Below are 22549 nucleotides of genomic sequence, written 5' to 3' on the forward strand. Positions count from 1 at the left end.
GTTCAAAATATACACATTAAAATTATGTACATGGTGCACCTTTAGCATTTGAAGCACCCAACACATTAGTATTTATAGTTACACAAAATTAAACCACTTTTGTCATACTGGCAACGTGCATATAAAAGAAAGACACAAATATATTATAAATACCCTGGGAGTGGTCCTCCATTATCAAGATCAAACACTTGATAGGGATTAAGCAGTTTGCGGAAACTTGAGATCAGCTCAAGACCCTGGCATCCACCAGACTTTACATTCACAAACACCAATAGGGGTTGCACGCCAGCAGGTACTGTGCTGGGTTCAATGTTTGGGAGCAGCATAACTGTAAAGTAATAATTCACTTTCTTACAAGCAGAAGATAATTCTTCTAGAAAGAGTAATACAATTCAGTGTTTATATAAATACCTCTGTGCTCTAAAAAATAAATGCTTTATATAAAAAAATACACATAATACCACATCAAAATTCATTGTTTACTTGCTATGAGCTCCTAATTTTATTATTCAAGCATCAATGAAGCTCTTACACTGTTATTTTGATTTGTTTAATAATAGTTAACTGTGCACTATAATACAACAGTTAATATCTTATAAAAATCTACACGAAGTGCAACAGTGTAGCATTATAGTACTACAGAACTCCATAAATTTTATAGGCAGTTTGCTCTGACTGGTAAATGACAATAATGACTGGAGGCCTGAGAGGTTTGTTGGCACCTGATCAACATGTAAACTGGTTGTGATGATCCAACCTCTGAGAACTGGAAGCACTCAGATCTTGGCTGAGACTGCTGTGAGCATAGTTCTGTAAAGGTTTAGCTCTTCTTCGGCTTCAGAAGGACTGAGTAGTCAGGGGTCCTAATCGGCTATGATAGTTCTGGGGACATGGCTAGTACAACCCAGATGAAAAAAGTTGAGGCGTTGTGCACTGAGGGATCTATGGCAATGGTTGTGGACTGAGGGAACTCAGAAAATGGTGTCAGGCCATAGGGTGTGCCCAGCTACTTCTATGCCCGCAACTTGTTACACAGTGTTTGGCTAAACAGATGGTACAATGAACCTTAGAAGCTCCACTGCTTCCACTATTTTTATTTTCGAAAAATAAATTGCAAAACTCTATGATACAGAGATATATTAGTAAAAATGGAGAGGAATTACTTAAGGTTAAATGTAATGCAATAAGGTTATTAGAATCGCAGAACAGAGCAGAGAGGAAAGTTTGGTGTAGGATTTAATGTAAACAAGAAAACTAAAAACAAAATTACATATAATGGGGGAACTCAGGTAGAATACCAAGAATACTTTAATAGTAAACAAATTCCAGTACACAGGAAACATTAAAGTTTCTCCACCAATGCACTCATATTCTGACGATGAGATGGTGAATCCCTAATAAGAGTAATAGTAGGTGATAACAGAAAATTGCACTACAGTATGATAAAGAGGAGTTTTAATGTTAAAGTAGAACACACTAAAGAATGATTCTTCAGTGAACAACTTCAGATACAATACCAGAAGTGACAGAGGTCATTTGTAAGTAAAATTTTTCACTAAGAACAAAATATTCATCTTTAAGACTTTTGTTCAGGAGAAAACAAATACAAAGTGGACATATTTCAAGGACAATAACTACAAATGAGACTGACTACATTTTATCAAATAATAAAAAAATTGTACAGGTCGTGACAGTCCTAAAATACTTTCAAACTGTGAATGATCATTCACTCCTACCACACACAGTAAAAATAGACTCCATGCTAGAAACACACAGACTCATTAGGTAGTAAGTCATAAACATAAATTTTGAGAATAGGGTGTGCCCAGCTACTTCTGTGCCCGCAATTTGCTACACAGTGTTTGGCTAAACGGATAGTACAATGAACCTTAGAACCTCTACTGCTTCCATTATTTTTATTTTTGAAAAATAAAAATAGTAGGTGATTACAGCAAATTGCACTACAGTGTGATAAAGAGGAATTTTAATGTTAAAGTAGAACACACTAAAGAATGATTCTTCAGTGAGAAACTTCAGGTACAATGCCAGAAGTGACAGAGGTCATTTGTAAGTAAAATTTTTCACTAAGAACAAAATATTAATCTTTAAGACTTTTGTCCATGAGAAAACAAATACAAAGAGGATATGTGTATGAGATTAAATTGTGCAATATGTTTAGCTCCTTAGATAATCAAGATTACACAGGCAGACATGGAAGGGATATTAACTCAATAAATATACTTGTGGGGCCAGCAGAAGATACTGGAAGCATGATGAGAGCAAAAGAAGAAAATCTCAACTGTTATAGACAGGTATTAAAGAAAAGCAATCTTTTTCTTTCTCCTTTATATATTTATTGATTTTTTGAAGGGAAAAAAAGAAAAAGCTTTTGAGAGAATGGTAGAAAATACTATAAAAACAGAATATTACATTGAGTAGACACTACATTTAATGATCAGATTATATGGTAGATGGAGCATTAACTAATAACAAACAGACAAATGAAAACACTCTCCAAGACTACTACAATTGTGCAGTTCAAGAAGTCAGCTGGACTTCGATAGTGAATAAGGAAAACAACACTCTTGAAGAAATACAAGGTAACGTATGTGTAAAGCCATTTGACATATGATGAAAGAAAGGACAATTCATATGTGAGTTACAGCTGGAGACAAAATAATACAAAAGGAAAAAAAGAAAACTGTTTACAGAATGTCCTAGGATGAAGGCAATTCCTGAAAAATGGAATAATGCTGTAATTGTCCTACTTCACAAAAAAGAAGGCACATTATATATTTTAAATAAAGACAATTTGCCTGTCAGTTCCCTTTTTATTTTGTAAAGATGGCCCCTGAAATTATCACTAACTACATAAAAAATAATTGGATTTTAATCAGGCAAAGTAACAAGTTGGCTTTAAAATCAGATATGACACAATGGACCATTACAAGTTATTAATGAAACTATACAAAAGAGCAATCAGAATGAATTACCACTATGTTTGGGAGCTGTAAGTTCTAAGAAAGCTTTTGGCTCAGTTTCAGCAAAAATGTTATAAGCAACTCATGAAAAGTAAGTCAATGATTCAGCCATTGTTAGTATACTAAAGAACACATTAACACATGAATTTCAATCAGATGTCATGAGGATGATGAGAAATTAACAATTAAAAGAGGAGCCAGGGAAGGAAATTCCATCACACCAAAACTATTCTCAGTACCCCAGGAAAGTTTGCAGATTGTTAATCTGGACGTTTTAATTAAGTATGGTGAACTTGTTCTGTCTACAGTGAACTTGTTCTCAACAGGTTCAATGGATATATCACCCCACAGGATTCTGTGGCCTGTAGTTAATGAGACTGATGAGTTACAGGCCAGTTTATAATGTTATGCTGTTACTTAAAAGCTGACTCCACTCTGTGGTACCTCTTATTAGTCATGTCAACAGATTACTGGCCAGTTCTAACATTTGTCTCTTGCGTGTGGCAGTCTAATAGTGTGATTTGTGTGTCGTTTTCTTTGCATTTAACAATGGCAACCTTTAGCAATGGCAAAAAGGATTTGTTTGTCAGATTTACAAAACAAAGAGCTGTTTTTAGAAAGTGGTGAGAACTTTAGTGACAATTCAGAGAGTTGGCAAGACATGAATAGTGAGGAAAATGGAAATGACTTGAATTCAGATCCATCTGACAACAAATCAACATAACAGATGCCACAGTATGCTTTCATGTGTGTAAGTTTAGCTCATAACCATTCTTGGCAGTGCCGATATTAACTATTCTTCTCTTCTGAGCAGCAGTCTATCAAACACAACAAGCAGTGTGAAGCACCTAAGTGGTGCACAAAATAGGAAAAAGCTACTGAATGAAAAAGGGAAGTTCTTAGTCAAACTGAAAAAGTAATTAAGTAATTTTGTTATTGATTTTAGTGACCTGAATCTTGATTTTGTAAAAATGTTTGAATACCAACAAGTCAAAAGCCGAATGTAGGGGTGGTGGAGAGTGACGAAGTGAGTGGGTGGGGCAGGGGGCACTGAAAAATATCGCACCTACAACACTACCATCAAGAAATCTCATACTGATCAAGAATGCACATAAACTTACAACTGAGTCCTTCCACTGATAACTGGTTCATCTTCAGATGTAACCGAAAAAGTCAGAGAAAACATCACCATGTTAATAATGTGTTTCCCAAATGCTGTAATCACTGGTGGCAACATAAACCATCTGACAGTGGATTGGAATAATTACAGTTTTCTAAGGTGTGAGTATGACAGTACATCCTATAAAATAATTGTTTTCTTTGAAAACTATTAGAACAGATAGTAAGGAAGCTCACTCATGATGGAAACATAGTAGATCTAATTGTTACAAATAAAATTGACATCTTTGAACATGTCCACATTGAAATTGATCTCAGTGAACATGGCGCAGTTGTAGCAACAATGATTACCAAAGCACAAAGGATCACTTAAGCATGTAGAAAGATTTATAAATCTCGATACACTAGAGACGTATTTCAAGGATGAACTCATAACATTTAGCTCTGTGCCAGAGCATATAGACAAAAGGTGGCTCATCTTTAGAAGACTACCTGAGCAAGCACTTGATGGATATGCACTTAGCATATCACTGTAACACTTCACAGTGAGAGGGGGGAGGGGAGGAGGGAGGTGGGGGAGAGAGAGAGAGAGACAGTGGGGGGGGGGGGGCATGCTTTACAGTCATTAGAAAGCAAATTCCAAAGAAAAAGCAACAAATGCATAACAGCCCCCATAGTACACAGTCATTATAAAGCAAATTCCACAGGAAAAGCAACAAATGCATAATAGAAATAAAATGAGAAACACAGGGCTATGAGCAGTAAGATGCTGTATGAACAGCATTTATTTGTGAAAAACGCAATGTGTGAAGCCTTCAATGACTACTGTAGCAGAATAATACAGAAATAGGTCTCACAAAACCCAGAGAAATACTAATCTAGCCTAATCTAAGTGGAACCAAAGTTACCATTCACTTATGAACGACAGAGTAACCAAAATTAAGAGCAACAAAGCAAAAATGGTAATGATGAACACTTCTTCCAAATGCAGGGAGTGGACAAAAATATGAAAACACCACAAGCCCAACACATTACTATGCCTAATATGGTGCAGGAAAATTGTTGTCATTCAAATCATTCCTGGCAAATTCAGATAATGATTAAGGAGCTGGATAGCAGTCACACACTCTCCTCTTCAAAGTAGACCACAAACACTCAATAATACTGAAATCTGGTGACTGTAGTGGTCAGGGAAGATGTAGCAATTTACCCTCATGCTCACAAAACTAGTCCTGGATGGTGTGAACTGTGTGAACAGGGGCCGTGTCATCTTGGGACACAGGATCACCATTGCAAAACACACACTGTGCTGTGGGCTGCATCTGATCATCCAAAATGGCCATATAATACTTGGCAGTAATGTAACCTTGCAGAGTAACCACGGAGCCCATGGAATACCATGGTACAGCTGCCCAAATCACCATTGAATACCTACCTAGTTTCACTCTTGGGACCGAACCCCCACCATGTTTCACTCTTGATACATAAGCTCAGCCAGAAATTGGATATGTGTGAAACAAGAATCATCCGACTAAATGACTTTCTTCTATTGATCCACAGCCTACTTTTAAGGCTTTGGCACCACATTTTCCTGTTACAAGCATTTGCATCATTGTTTGGTGCTGGAATTCCAGCTCACCATGCAATTCTTTGCATATGGAGCTTCCTTCCTTTGGTGCTGACAGGGTTCTTGAGTGTGACATTAAGTTCTCCAGTGACTTTTGCAGCTGACATTGTCTTTTTTCTTCACAATCACCTTCACTGACTGTCCACCATGTTCACTCAATACACACTTTTGTCCATGTGACTTAGATGATGTTTCGCCACTTTCCCTGCAAGTGGTATAAACTTCAATACAGTGCCTCTTGAAACACCTTGGTTGCAAAAGCATCCACTACATGAGCACCAACAATTTATGAATGTTCCAGTTCATGTACCTCCTGTATGCCTTCACTACACAGAACACTACTGTTCTGACCACAACTGACATTTGCAATATATTGGGGACATTGTGCATGTGCTTTTCATGGTCAAATGCAAAAGTGCAGCCTGAAAGCTTGGCTAGCATCTGCATTTATGTTCAATGTTCAAGCATGTGTTTCTCATGGTGTTTCCATATTTTTTTGTCCATTGGCTATATTTCTTTACAAAAGAAGATTCAGAAGTATCACTCCAGTTTAATTCTCACACAAACGCAAAGATGAATAATTTAGACTTTACTGTAAGTGATACTGAGAAACAGCAGAAACTGGACGAAGCCCAAGGGCTGATGGAATCCCTATCACATTCCTTACAGAATTTTTGGTTTTTATCCATAGTATACCTAGTATACCAACAAATATTTGCTCCCAGTCTGTGTTTTTTATTGATGAATGCTGGGTACAGTATGTACATGTGTGGCTTACTACCTGGAAAAAGGAAAGTAGTGGGAGAAGGTGTATAGCACCAGTAACAACCCTAAGGATGGTGGAGGAAGGGGGGGGGGGGGTGAGAATGGGGCATGACAAATAAAAATAATCAATAACAATTGATATTAGAGTAAATCCCTAGTTTTGGGGCTGCAAAAATGATTGGTGACAATTTTGTTGACATCTAAGTCAACATTCAGTTGAATAACATGGAGAGAACACTGGTGCAACTTTCACTACAAATGGTGTACCTAGTTCTGTGTAATAGATTTGAGGTCATCATATCACAGTTGGCCAAATTGATGCTTGCTTGCTCAAGAATGGATTCACACAAGAATTTATTTGTTCTTGGTCCTGGCAGGAAAACTGAAAAAATTGTTTTGAATAAAGTATTGTGTTAATAATATAATGAGAATTTTTTATAATTTATATAGTGCACTTATATATTTAAAAACATCTAAACGTAATTGATTTCATCTTGCACAACAGACAGATTTGTTCCAAATTCTATCGAATACAAGACTGTGACTTTTGAACAATGAACTTTACTGGGCCATCAGTAATGTAAAGAATGATCATGTGTAATTCTTTTTCTTTCTTCATAGAAACCTTAAATTAAAAACAGATTACACATAACATAAATTTCTCATGTCTCTAGCTGGGCAATTCTTCAAATTGGTGTGACATTTCAATAACTGTAACTCCCATAATCATCTGGAAGATTGTTGAAATGGCATCTGGGATATCCTTATACAAGCAATGTCAGTGGTCAGTCGACCCCCTCCTAGTGCTACAGACGGGTGTAGTCGGGTGAGAGAGCTGCAGCTGAGTTTTGCCATGGTCTGTCAGGCTCCACTATTTGTGCTATCTGGATGTCTCTTGACTGGGGGCGTTTACAGAGTACTGTGGACAATAACATACACCTAACACAACCCAGTTGAGGGCCTCCTTCTCCATTTAAGAGGCAATCATTGGTCCTAATTTCAATGACTTACTGTAGTATGATGTCCCAAAATCACTGATGCTGCAGAGCATTCTGGTCCATTTAACATAAAATATATAACCTTCGTCCAAATTTGGTTGCCTCCTCCTCTCTCTTTATGAGTCTATCAATAGTCATAATTTCTATCACGTACTTTATAATGATGTTCCAAAATCCACTGGCCTTGCACAGCATTCTGGTCCATTTAAAATAGAATACATGACCTTTGTCCAAGTTGAGTTGAAAGAATGTGAGTTTATTTTTCTGTACAAGGTGAACGTACATGGTATCCTCCAAGAAGCACTGCTGAATGCAGCATCGTACACACCCGATCTACAGCCAGCATTCACAATGAACACAGTAGATACCAGGCATGCACATTACCAGTGCATCCTTGGCTCAGCCAACTAGATCTCTGTCTTCTATGGAGGTCAGCAATTTGTTTTAACAATATGTTTCTTCAGGTTCCTTGTGAGCTTTGCTGCTGGTAGTCTCAATATGGAGAAACTACATAGAGTCTGCCTTGCCATCTTAATTTATCACTGTAGCCATTACTCCAGAGGCCTTTCCTCAGGTGTGCTCAAAGACAGACTTTCCTGGTCATTTACTGACAGAGCTCAGTGGGCAACAATTCTTAGAACGATGCCATGTTAGATTGAGTGGCAGCATCTGGAGGCAAGTAAAGATCCATTTGTGCTGGTTCCCTGTATACGGATGGACATAACTTTTCATCTTACTTCTTTCGCATCCAGATATCAATGAATGGGAGTCAGCCATCTTTCTTCACCACTTCCATGGTCAATTTTATGTTTTAACCACCCCTCATCCTTAGCTGTATAAACACAACAAAGTGCTGTTTCACAATTCATTTCACTAGATGATGTTGGGATTGATACTGAAACAACACAAATTTTTGACAAACTGACTGGAAATATAAAAATTTTATATTAGTTCAACATGGCCAGAAAGAAAACAGGTTGACACTGATTATACATAACAGTCAAATTGCAATAAGATAAAAATGCAAAAGTACAGACACATTACATTAAAATCAATCTACACATAATTTACATTAGAGTCACATAAATTGAGAACAAATTATATATAAATGAAACAAATCTACATTTCCTTAGATTAATACTGTATTTATTTGTTTTATTTTCTTACATGCATGTAAATAATTCAATGTCTGGTAGGATTCTGTCTGTGAAAAGCTTCAGCTGGTTTGCTCATCAGTTCTTTTATATTTTATTTGCTAAGTGGGAACCTGTTAAAAAATTTCTCCTTCATTCATAGGATTCTTATTAATTATGTTAAGTCTTTTACTGCAAATGCGATAATTATGTCTAGATTTGTTGTTATATTTATGATAGGTGGATCTGTCTAGTTTAACATAAAAAATGGAATCCTTACACTTATGTACAACAGAACAACAGATCCACTGCTAAATTAAGAATTCTTTAATTTTAATTTCACACAAATCCTGTGGTTTCAGTTTCCCTAGGCATCTGATGGCTTACTTCCATTATTTTAAAATTATCTTGATACACTTTTCCGCTGCACCATTTTTAAAGCATTGTGCACCAAAAGAGTAAACTGTGTTTGTGACTACGATAATGATTTACAGAAAAAAATAATCAACAGTCACCCAAATTTTAATTGAAAAATAGCTACTTTAGAAATAACGAGACTCTGCACTTGATATCGTACATGAGGGGATCAAATATCAATGGAATTTTTGTTCTTGAACATCAACAGTAGGTAGGACTGGCCCCACATTTCTGCTGTGCTTAGGCGGGACTGTTACAAGCAAGGAGAGTGTGCTGTTAGATATTTCCTGCTGTTTCGTCAGCAACGCTCATGATGTCTGAGCAAGAGGTGTTCCCCTCCAGTGCACAACGCATAATTATCAAATTTCTTGCTCATAAAGGAGTTACAGCGGTGGAAATTTGCCAAGGATTGACTGCACAGTTTGGCGATAAAACATTATCAAGGACATGTGTGTTTGCTTGGCATAAATATGTCAAAGAAGGACAAGAACATGTGGAAAATCAGCAACACGATCACCGTCCTCGGACCAGCATTACAGACAAAAACGTTTGTGGAGTTAAAGACATTATTGACAATGATCAATGGGTGAGAGTATCAGAAATTGCACAAAAAGTCGGAATCAGTTATGTGAGCTGTCAAGCAATCATCACAAATGTCCTACAGTTCCGTAAAGTGTGTTCCAGATGGGTGCCTAAACTTTTGACCAAAAATCTGAAGCTGAGACGTTTGGGGGTCTGTCAGAGGTTTACAGCAAGGTATGTGAAGAAGGTGATGCATTTTTGAGTCGGATTGTCACCTGCGACAAAACATGGGTTCACCACTACACTTTTTTTCCGATCAGCAAGGCATTTTGCTGATTGATTTTTTGCACGAGTGATGCATAATCAATGCTGCTTACTACTGCAATCTGTTGAACAAGACATGAATTACATATCGCTGCAAAAGACGAGACCAATCGATTCCCGACAGGTCATCCTCCTCCATGACAATGCGCGACCCTATACTGCAGCTCTAACTGTCTCCAAGCTACAGGAAATGCACTGGACTACACTTGAGCATCCTCCTTACAGCCCGGACTTATCACTCTGTGATTTCCATTTATTCAGACCGCTTAAAGAAGCTCTAAGAGGGCGACGATTTGAAGATGACGAGAGTATGGAAGACTTCATGTGCAACTGGCTGGTGACCAACCCAGTTCTTTTTATGATGAGGGCATCAAAAAGCTGCCCATATGCTGGGACAAATGCATTTCTAAAGCAGGAGACTATGTGGAAAAATAAATTATAACTGCCTTGAGTTTTTCAATAAATAAATGTAAATAAAAATAAAATGCCATTTATATTTGAACCACCTTCGTATAAACACTGGTAAATTTTAAGAAAACATAATATCCACACGCAAAAGACTGTTGAATATAAGAACTAATTCTGTCACCATGATAAGTTACTAGCGAACATGAATAGCCTGTACAAGAACTTGAGGATCACACATAAGCATTGCAGGATTCTCAACTTATCAGTTGAAAACTGTCACAAGTTGGAAACGGTAATTTTTAACCTTATACTGGAGGGTGGAATAAAATCTTACACTACATTTAAAGAGGGTGGATGATTTACATAAATATGTTGATAGAAAAACTAAAGCTCACATTATGTAATGCAATTTACACTTAGAAGTTCTATTTCGAATGCAGTATTTCCATATAATGCCACTGCTATCAAGCTGCATTTTCATGATATATTTTTTCTCTCTTATCCTCAATAACAGCTTTATAAAATTATTAACTCTCAGTTGCAACCACATAATAGCTTTTCTGATAATTGAACTTTTGAAATTCTCTGTTATCAAATAGCTTGCTGACCTAATCCCCAAAACTTCCCTTTTTGACCACTGGAGCTCTGTGAATTTCTCATCCAACATTTCATTATCATTATAACTTCAGAAAATGCAACAGAAATGAGTATTCTGTGTCCACTGAGTAGTAATAAAAGAGATACTAACATATGGTCAAGGAATAATATTAGCTATACAACTGAGATGTTAGGATCACTTACCAAGAAGGTGTTTGTCTTCAAACTTTGATTCCCGAAGGATATATAAAGCACGAACTGCTTTGTCTGCATCTTCATAAGTAATAACCATGGAGCCATATTCATAATAAATTGGCCCAATTGAAGAAAATTTATTTTCTGAAATAGGTAAATGAATAAGAGGTTCATGAAGAAACATAGATAATTCTTTATTAGGAAATGATGAAGAAATAAATAAGTAAAAATTGATGATGAAATATCATTTATGAGCCAACCTTTCCCAAGAAATTCAGTTAGCATATTCTCATAATTTCTCTGTGAAATATTTGGTGGTAAATTTCCAACAAACAGAGCAAGATTTGGACCATGTGGATCTTGCTTCAGTTGTAAGTAGAACCTCATGAGTTCCATTTGGCGGATAGAATCTTTACCCAACTGCTTCACTATTTCCCAGGGCTTATCATCTCTTGAAAGAACATGTTCCGTAACTGAAAAAGACAAGCATTAACAGGATTTGCCATAAGTAATTACTTCTTGGTTATGTAAGCATTGCCACAATAAAAACACAAACACAAACACACACACACACACACACACACACAGAGAGAGAGAGAGAGAGAGAGAGAGAGAGAGAGATTTCCTACCTCCCCTGTCCAGCAGAATCTGGCTAAGACGATAATCTTCTGCTTTAGAATTATCAAGTCCAAAGCGACCAAGCGATTCACGGATGAGATCATCAATTGTAGTTTCTGCATTTACAGGAATAGTGCAATAGGCCTCTGAAACCTGCAGTTTCCCTGGATAAACTTTTACTTCACCACTGTCATTATCTCGGTCTCTGTAAAGCAAATAAGATAAAGCACATAGAATTCAATTTCAGCTGTATGTTTTCTCATTTAAATGCATTATGAGGAGGAATTAACAAAATTTCCAAAACTCATCCAGAAAGCAGTCAAAGGTGCAGATTGGGCTTTACGGCCCACTGCAAGAATACAAGAATGCATGGAATTTCAACTCTAAGTTTTCAATGGCAAAATCAGTTTCCTGTAAATTGGTGAAAGAAAAATTGCTTGCGATTACAAGGAGAACTACTCAAGATTTCCTTCTGTTGACTTTGAATACACAAATATTATATTACTATGTATAGGACCTACTTTTTTTGTCTGTATAAAGGAAGACTACCAATCAAGAGCATAGAGCAGATAAAAATAAGGTAGACAAACAGATAAGGCAGTGCACTGAATACTACAGATCAGCTATCATAGTGTACACACATTCATGGTTTTATTAATTTTGTCCTATGTTTTTTTCTTCTACTTTGTTTTAGCGAAACATCTACATTCAAATTTATGTAACCTAAATGAAACACAAAAGTGTATGTATCCGTGAAAAGTGGAAATATACTTTCACTGTGACTGAAGCAATAATGGTACCATGGAACATAAGATTTAAGAGTGCCCTACAGCAGAAGTCTAGGAGACAAATACGTCTCGAAACAATAAAAAAAGTGAATTTCAAAGAATATAGTATTTTGCTGAGGTGTTTTTATAAAGGTCGACAAAAGCATTATTGCTGAAGGTCGTAAATATGGCAGTAAGAGAAAGAAGAACAAAAGTGTGCGAAAAGGGTGAAAGGTGAGTAAACTATATAGTCCTGGCATTCTGGTGCCACCCTTAAGAAAATATACACAAAAAGATAAAATTAGAATTATTTGGGCTGGGATTAATAAAATCTAAATATTCTTCTCAAAAAATTAAAATTATGTGAAGGTTTTTGCAGTCAGTGTTCTTACTGAGTTATTTGCTTTCACAGCTTCAGTTCTGCCAGTATCGCTCTCCCACTTTCTAAACTCATAAGCTTTCCTGTGCACCATTCTGGACTAGCATTCCTGAAAGAATGGATTACTGCTGGTCTAGAAAAGTATACAGAAGAGCTCCTCTGATGTTGGGAATGTAGGAGAGAGGTACTGTCAGAACTGAAGTCATGCCTGCATAGGTTCCAGATTAGAGTTCCAGTCCAGAACACAGTTTTAATCTCTCATGAAGTTTCCAAACACCACACACATTCCACTGACAAGTGGAAGATTCATTATGGAATATCCAAAGAGCTTACAGATGTTCTCAAAACTCAGCTAAAACCAGAGATTGAATGAAATATAGCTGGAGCATGTACAGAACAAGGTTAAAATGTGACATACAAAGATAGGAAAACTAAACTGAGAAATTCTGTCAATATCATTAGAGTAGACCCAGAAATATTTATGAAAAGAATGATAAGATATGTATCCACATAGTCCTCATCTGTAAAATCAGTAAAGACAATAATTTTCCTAAGCAAAATACAAGAAAGAATTCAAAAAATTGGCAATCAGTGCCACTGGACATGGGCTGTATAAAACTATCACAGCTGACAGTAAATAACTGTTGCTTAACTGAAATTTATCATGTTTCAGAATACATGTGAAGTTACATATTCATCTTCAAAGTTTTATCAATGAGTAGTGACCAGCCTTCCACTTCTGCAAGCAATAAAAAATAATTAAATAAATTAAAAGAGTTCTATTTACTATAAGGGGCAGTAAAATGAAAACAAGACATAAGGAAAAAAGTAAGTTATCTGTTTATTATTTCAATAGTAATCACCATAACTGATAATATGATTCCCTCTGTGAGACAAGACAGTCAACGCCTTCATAAAAATGTTTGTGGTGGTCCATGGAATCATGGTTGCACACAGGCATGCACCTCTGTGCCTGAAGCAAATCAATGGTCATGAATGTTCTTCTTCAGGGTTCCAAAAATAAGGAAATTGCATGGGCTGTTTGGAAGATGAGTAACGGCTTCCCAGTGAAACTTCTCCAGTCTACTCTAAAACAACCTTAGCAAAATTTGTACGGGCACTATCCTGCAACAGACTGATGCCATCCATCAACATTCCTGGGTACTTGGACTTGAATGCATGCTTCAGTTTTTGCAAAGTGCCACTGTGGATGCCTGGGTACGGCTGTGGTTCTGTAGGCAACCACAAACATTTATCCATGAAGGCATTTGGCCATCTTCTCTCACAGTCGGATAAATTTATTAACAGTTATAGTAATTACTTTTGAAATAATAAACAGTTTACTTACTTCTTTCCATCTGTCCCTCTTATATTTGTCTGCCACTTATATGTAGTCATAGATGTTTTGCGTGGTTCTGGAGGAAAAAGAGCCATAAAAAAGAATACAGGTATTGAGCAATGTATGTTAGCATTATGTAAACCTGAGAAATAAAGCACCTGAAACGTAAAAAAACAGCAGGGCGCTTTCCTTCTTTGCGGTGCAGATTTGTCACAGGATGAGAGTCTGACAGTGGAGTTTCAGCAAGTCTTGATTCTTCTGTAGCGTATATATCCGTCAGATAAAAATTTGCTGAAAAATAAAAAATGTATAAGTTTTCTTAATAATGTTAACACAAAACAGATGGATTGACTCCAAAGGTATTATAGCTATGACTACACACAAATAACAAAAAATATCAATAAATGTATTCCACATGTAGACTGTAGAGCTCAACCATTGTAAAGCTCAACCACTTCACATTGAAACAAATGGAAATAACTGACTCAAATAAAATAGACAAATATATAATAACTGAAGATCTCTCAACCTTATGAATTCTGCAATACATCAATGCATGTTGGATTCCAAATTGTTCAAAATTACTCTGGTGTGCAAAACTTAAGGACAAAAGCAACTTTTGCATGATTTGTCACTGCCAAGTAACATAGTTCGATGAAACTTGGAGAATACATAGAAAGAACTGCTACAATACAGTACAGAAGGTAACTGAAGGAAATATGCAGTGAGATGAACAGAATGACCTTTTATTCAAAGACAATAATTATATTGAGGTCATCACATTTCATGATGGTCCCCTGGACACTACAAAAGGTGGACCACTGTTCTTAATAATGTATCTGATCACCACAGACAGAATATTATGGTCTAAAACATGCTCCCATATCGGTCAGACAGTCGGTAAGGATTTCTTGTGGTAGAGCATTCCATTCATCCACCAGGGCCATTGACAACTATTGGATTGTATTTAGTGCTTGTGGATGTGCTGCAGTACATCTCCATAACACATCTTCCACATGCTAGATGGGATTTAAGCTGAGGGAACACGAAGGTCAGTCCATTAGCCAAATATTGTCTCATTCCAAGAGCTCCCCCACCTGCACTATACAATGCAGTTGCACAGTGTCATACGTAGAAACTAAGTCAGGGCCAAATGTATCCTGAAAAGATGTACATGGGGAAGGAGCACAGTTTCACAATAATGCTGATTGGCAAGTGTACCATGTTTAGTGATTTAGAGGTCAGTAAATCCATGCAACTTTATGCTTCCCCACACCTTCAGACATGGACCACCAAAACGATTAAGTTTGACAATGTTCCAGGGAGCATCAAGTGTTCCCACATCTGGCCACATAAGGATAAATAATGTCCCCAGGAACACTATGAATCATGATGACTTCAGTGCAGCTATTGTCTTTGAATAAAAGTGTAATTTCTGTTCGTCTCATTGTGCATTTCTTTCAGTTACCTTGAGTACTGTACTGGAGTTGTTCTATGTATGGTCCGTGTGTTATGGAGTCATTACCTGCCAGTGAAACAGCATCCAAAAGTTACTTTCAACCTTAAGTCTTACACATCGGTATATAATCACCTACACCTACGGCATTCATATTTATACAGTACAGTCTGTAGTTTTGCATTTGTTTATAAGTGTACCTTTTGTAGCCTACTGAGATGACATGGAAAAATGGAAAGATGAAATAATGATGACAGTGTAACTCCTCATTTCTATCCTAAAGATTTTATTTTTATTTTCATAACTCACATAACTGATTCAGCCTCTTGTGCAAAAAAATTAAATTTTTTGCTTCTGAGACACTATGATTAATATTCGACTATGATATCTGACTTGAGCTCTGCCACACATAAACAAAACTTTCATGCAAGACAGGTAGAGCCCCAGCACAGCTCCCTTTAACAACAATACATGTCACCTTAACACACCCACCCCATTACTGTATAGTATTAACCTCTCATACATACATTAAAAAATTACAATTTTACAGGCTCATTCTTTTGGATTATCTTTACATGAACAAAACTATTTACATAGGTATTTCTGTAACTTTATTTTTATGTCTCTAAGTCCAACTGAAAGTAGACACAACACAAAGTAACTCATCATTTCCTACAGTTTGAAACACTATGATAAAAACAAAATGATCTTGCATCATTTTTTTAATCCTGTAGAACAGTAACAAACAGAAACACACAATGTAATAACTAAACTTCCATTAAATTGCCAAGCATAAAGATACTTTCATATATTAATTTCTATTATCAACATTTTCAGTTCTTACTACTTCTCACTACTTTTTACTGTCACTGTACTCAACAACAGTGAATACAATGTCATATGCATGGCAATATCTCTCATCATACCTAAAGATCATGTCCTCTCACCACAGACAACACTATAAGCCAGGCATGGGCAACCTTTAATGACCCACAGGCCTAATTCACACACTTACCTAAGTTCATGTGCCACCTCGTCATGTGATATGACAGTAGTGCTCCTAGCATATAAAGTCACACATATAGCATCCATATCATTAATATTTATGGAATAACGCACCAATATGAAATGCACCACTTTCCCCACGTACCATGCCAACAAATTAAGTCTCAGAACAAGCATTTCTGAGATACTTTTACTTTATGTTAACTGCATTTTCAGGTATTTACATTTATTTATACACTGTTTATTTACTTACGATGTTTTACAATAGTAGTCTCAAAACCATCCATTGCAAAATTCTGCAATACTGTTTGTAATGAAAGAATGTCCATGATAAGTAAATAATGTAAACATCTGAAGACAGGATGCCAGGCATTTTGAAATGTCATCATGGAAAAATAAATGCCTATAAAAGCAACTGGTTTTATTTAATTCATTATAAATTATCTTCAGTTTCAACAGCTGCAGTCTCCTATGTTCCTAACAGAGAATAATATTTACCAACGTTAATACGAAAAAGCTAAGAAACACAAAGTATGTCAGTGAGATAGTTCAGCAATCTCAGTCGAACAAGCAATTAAGAGTAAGTTTGCAATTTTTGGCCACATTAAGGTCATTCAAATGTTTGAAATTTAGTGTGTTAATGTCCACAAATAATATCAGCAAGCATTTTTAAATATTTTTATAAGAATACTTTCAATGACTAATTGCACAGGCAAAGGTTATTTCTGTAGCACTAACTAAATTAAACCCTCAATTTAAAAAGCTAATAAGTTTCAATCACTTGAACTTAGCATATATCAGCTGTATTATACAGAAGCCAAACTTGAAAAATGTGAACATCAGAATGACAAACTGTCAAACTGATAATACTCGCCTCCACATGCTCAACACACTTTGGAAATACTAATGGTGGGTATTTTGATTGGCATCAATACTGTCCCTCAATATTTCTGATAGTGACAATATGATAGTATTCTCCCTCAGATGGTCATTATATTGATGATAATACTGAATTTATGAGGGCTCCTTAACTTCCATGTGACATTTCTGCGACTGCAGATGATAGGCACAAATCACGTGTTGTTAGCAATGTGCAAAATGGCCAAAATGCTCATATATGTGATAGAGGCCAGAAAATGCATCCCAGAGAGACTAAAATGTTAGCAATTGCTCTCTCTCCCACATATTTCTTTCAGAAGTCTGACTGAAAGCAAATGCAGGCCAAAACCGACCTGTGAGCTGCCAGTTGCCCATCCATGCTCTGAGCCAACCAAATGTTACCTAATGTGATAGTAGACAGTGACTGGGAAGGGACAAAATAACACCAGTGAGATTCTTTATTTCTTCACATTGATGTTTATTGAGTATTCTAGCATCAAGATGGCTCCCCAACACCTTCGATGCCCATAAAATCATTGCCACAATGCACAATCTGTCACTGCTGTTAGCACGGTAGAAGCGTGTTGTGCCTGCTATTACACAGGTCTCCTTAATTTAATTATTCATCAGTGTCTGATTATCTAACCTAGATTATAATTCATAACAATAATGGAAATTCCTGGATGAAGCAATATACAAAACAAGGCAAAGACAACCACTCATCTGTGGTGTGACTGCTGTTTTTGTTACATGTATCTGTTCTCCACATATCGATTCACTATAGCTAGTGTGAATCCTATTTTCTGTAATACATTTCTGTTCTCCACACATCAATCCACTACAGGTGAGTGGTTGCCTTTCCCTTATTTCATAAGATGATAATTCCAACTGTACAAACAGGACAGATTGCTATTCACCACTTGGAGGAGGCCATAGCACCCAGAGATAGTGGTCATGTGTGTGTGTGTGTGTGACTAATTCTTGTGTGAATGCATGTGAGTTTTCTGGTTCTGAAGGACATTGCCTGAAAGCTGAAATATTTCTAACGTCTTTTTCACTGTGCCTGTCCACAACTCATCAATTCCTCTATGAGCCAAGTAGCAACCTGTCCTTACCATATTATTGTTATTCAATCCTGGACTTTAGGGCTGATAAATCCATTTTTTATGCATTATTTTACAAAACTTGATCTAATTGTCTCTGTCAGGTATTATGGCCAATGGTCTTACATCCAGCTGAAGTTCATGCAGCAAGCACATCCAGTACCTTGTTAACGGCACCTAATAAAGAAGACTACATCAATAGTTTTGAAATTTTGTGTAGAAAAATGGAATAGCCTCCAGAATGAACACCCAGAAATATACCTCCTATGAACCATGAGGGCTATTCTGTGACTACAACTTGGTATTCTTTACATTTATACAACATGCAGGTTAATAGCATGAATGTCATAAAATGAAGAGAGGTCATAAATTTTACATTTAAAGAAATAAGTTTATCATAAACAAAGGTTTTTGTGACAGAACTACTCACTATATTTCTGTTGCATAATAGATTCCCATTTTTCAACATCTGTAGAATTATGTTTGTATATGGCACATTATACTTATCTCACAGTCCATATTCATCCTATATCATGTTAATTTTTTAAAATCACCTATGTAGGTATTCATGTTATTTAAAAAGTATCTGATATTCTTAAATGAGATGGTACTGATCAAAACTAGAAAAAGAACTCACAAACATAAGGTCAGTAACATATACTTTTGTATATTCGTATCTGTATTCCGTGAGTCACCTCATGGTGTGTAGTGGAAGGTACTTCTGGTACGATTAACATTATCCCCAAGCCCGTTCCATTTGAGAATGATTCATGGAAAGAATGAAGTCTCTAAGTCTCTGTATGAGCTCTAATTCCTCTGATTTTCTGATCATGGTCATGTAGTGAAGTATATGTGTGGGGTAGTAATAAGTTGCACTGCTATCCTCAGAACTTGGCTATTGGAGTTTGTTGGGCATGTTGACTGTTAAGGTACTCTGTGGTTTGTTTACTGTCACTCCTGCTAAGTAAAAATATTTTCTTATCTTCCTTAAAATTCCTTTAACATTTTTAATGATGGATGCTACAATGGTCACATGGTCACTGATTCCTTCCTCTACATTAACTATTTAGGAAAGTTTGGGTCTGTAAGTTACCAGAATGCCTCAAATTTTGCCATCTAACTGCTTGAAGTATTTTTCAAAAATCATTCAGAACAGTCTCACACAAATCCATATCTCTGGCACCAGTTTTCTATGTTCTCACATATTCTCCATATCTCTGGCACCAGTTTTCTATGTTCTCACATTATATAGTTGGCAAATTGAAGTTTCCCCCTATTACAAAAACATTACCAGAAAACAAACTTTTGATATTCTCAGAGTTTTCTCTGAAGAATTCTGCCACTACAGTTCCTGATGGTATAAAAACGTCTGATTACCATGTTTGGCCCACCTTTGATGGTTACCCCCACCCAGATTATTTCACATTTGGAATATATAATAGTCTCACAAGATACTATTCAACTGTTTATGGTGACAGATACTTTGCCACCATTATGGTCCAGCCTATCCTTGTGATATATATTCACATCTAAATTCAGGATTATACTGTTATCCATTTCCTGTTTCATCCAGCTTTTTATTCTAAGTACATTGTGGGCATTATTACCTTTAAAAAGTGAAACTGATTCTGGGACCCTATTATTTGGCAAACAAAACTAGTAATCTTGTCACAGTAGCAGCACCATAATATTTATACCCGAGAAGCACGGAGGAGAGGTAGTAACAGTGTATACTCCTGTAGTCTTGTAAGTGGAATGCTTTCATTTTCTTCGTGTCTCTATAAGGCACTGAATGAAGTGGCCATTTAGAACACGAATAGAAACATGATGTACAGAATATCGCATCTGTGATGCTCGTGATGCTTTGCTGGCAGTATCCAAGGAACTACCTTCCCCAGTGATGTCACTATTTTCCACAGCAGTGTCTGTTAATTCATCATCTGCTGTTTCAGACATGAATTATATTGCTGGCTCTTAATTAGAATCTATGCTGACTAACTTTATTATATTTTCAGTTTCCTTGCCCATCATAGTATCTCTCCTGCAATAGTCATCACACACTTTTTTGGCATGATACATGGCCTTTCAAGTCTTCTAATGTCATGTCACAACAGTAAATGCTAATACCACAGCAGCTAAAGCAAACTGACTGAGTGGTCTAGTGGCTAGGAGTTTAGGCTAGTGCCAACAATGTTCCAGTTTGATTCCCATTAATCACTTCAAATTTCTTTGTGGCAAGGAGTGCTGTAAGCCTACATGCAACACCTTGACATGCGCCATGGCACAAGGCTGCCAGCACGATACACTTCAAATAGTCCGCCAGCAGCAGCTGTGCAGGCTGGCCACCAGAGGTCACCTGCAGTGGGTCACAAGACTAGTGCACACTGCACGACATCTGTCATGTCACCTACCGGAGGCCTCCTCCGCATAAAGATAGCGCAGCCAGTGACCCCCCCCCCCCCCCCCTCGGATTTTGTTCTACTACAGATTGTACTGTTAACAAGGGTGGCTAACAGAACTATTAAAAAAAAATCCCTGGTAATTCCATGCATGGGGAGCAAGATGGTGTCTTAAGAAGTGCCTGATAAATTAACATCAAGCAGGGAATCAAGGGGAGGGGGGCAGGGGGTGGGAGTCAGCTTCTCACAGTGACAACTTTTGTTTCCTCTCGGCTGAGATATAGCAGTCATAACCAGTAGTTGGACTGCAGTTTTTTAAACGTCAATAATTTTTATGGAATAATGTTTATACAATTAACACACTTCAGTGTATTAATTGTCTTAAAATTTGTGATTTATAAAACTCAAATTAAATTCTGATGCTAGGTTAAACATAGAGAATTCCCTGAGATTTTATGAAATTCCTGAAATTCCCTCAGATTTCCCTGATTTTTCCAGGGAAGTTTTAGGTAAAATGTAACTCCCTAAGAATTACAGGTATTTCAGAATAAGAGCCACCATGTGTTTCTATGTTTGTCGTTTACTTGAATGTGGATCAATAAACTTTTGTTCTTACTGGCCACAATACTGGTTGTGCCTAGCATCATGACAAAAATATCTAGGAGGAGGCTCATTCAGCCTTATGAGGGCAACTGAAAAGCCACTTGAATCAAGTCACTGAAGTACTGTTATGTCAAAAAGCATTCACCAAGCTTTATTTATTAGCAGCAAAGGCATCATCTGTTACTTTTTCAAGTAGAAAGAATGTGATGCTTGACATGTTACGACTATGACTTATTCCTTGCAAGAGTCCAGACCAGTTGTATAGGATTGAGGTCTAGATGGTATGGTGGCAATAGGTAGGGAACCATTTTCTCACAAAATTCTGTCAGTGGAAAAAAGAGGTGGAGTCTGATTTTCCTTTATTAATGCCAACAGTTTGGCTTTTCTTGCTTCTAATTATTTTTAATTTTTCTGTCCATTTCTTCAAGATGATAGAGGTCGCAGAAATTGCTGTATAGTAATACAGTTGGACTCGCAAGATAGTGTGAACCTTTTTCCAAAACTGTCTACCACAAAAAATATTAAGTGGTCGTCAGGAGTTGAACCTGGGACATTGGCATTACTAAACAAAAGCGCTCTTCACTAGACCTTGCAGTCAGTTTATGTCCAGTGCTGTGTTATTAGCTTTTACTGTTGTGACGTTAGATTTGAAAGGGTGCGTATCATGAGTACTGGAGGACAGATACCTTGGCAGACAAGAAAGTTGAAAATACACTGATGGAAAAATATCACAATATCAAAAAGTAAGTAATGTAGAGTAATGAAATTTCAGGAATACATTTATCTAGATAACATATTTAAGTGATTAACACTGCAAGATCACAAATTAATGTGAATATGAGATAAACCATTGCAAATGTGAAATGTTGGTAAATTAATAACCAGTGTAACCACCATAATGTTGAAGGCAAGCAT

General features: G+C 36.7%; 1 protein-coding gene across 8 annotated transcripts in view; it reads right to left on the reverse strand.

The window, feature by feature from the left end:
• Positions 1–22549, reverse strand: part of LOC126186955 (diacylglycerol kinase theta) — a 703899-nt gene that overhangs the window by 182394 nt on the left and 498956 nt on the right. For all 8 annotated transcript variants that reach the window (XM_049928254.1, XM_049928253.1, XM_049928259.1 and 5 more), the window contains 5 exons: positions 14348–14480; positions 11716–11909; positions 11347–11559; positions 11096–11230; positions 154–328 (listed from right to left, as the gene is read on the reverse strand). In XM_049928254.1, the coding sequence (XP_049784211.1) occupies positions 154–328; positions 11096–11230; positions 11347–11559; positions 11716–11909; positions 14348–14480 (850 nt within the window). The remainder of the gene's footprint in view (positions 1–153; positions 329–11095; positions 11231–11346; positions 11560–11715; positions 11910–14347; positions 14481–22549) is intronic.

Source organism: Schistocerca cancellata, chromosome 1, assembly GCF_023864275.1.
Source record: "Schistocerca cancellata isolate TAMUIC-IGC-003103 chromosome 1, iqSchCanc2.1, whole genome shotgun sequence".
Classification (NCBI taxonomy): domain Eukaryota; kingdom Metazoa; phylum Arthropoda; class Insecta; order Orthoptera; family Acrididae; genus Schistocerca; species Schistocerca cancellata.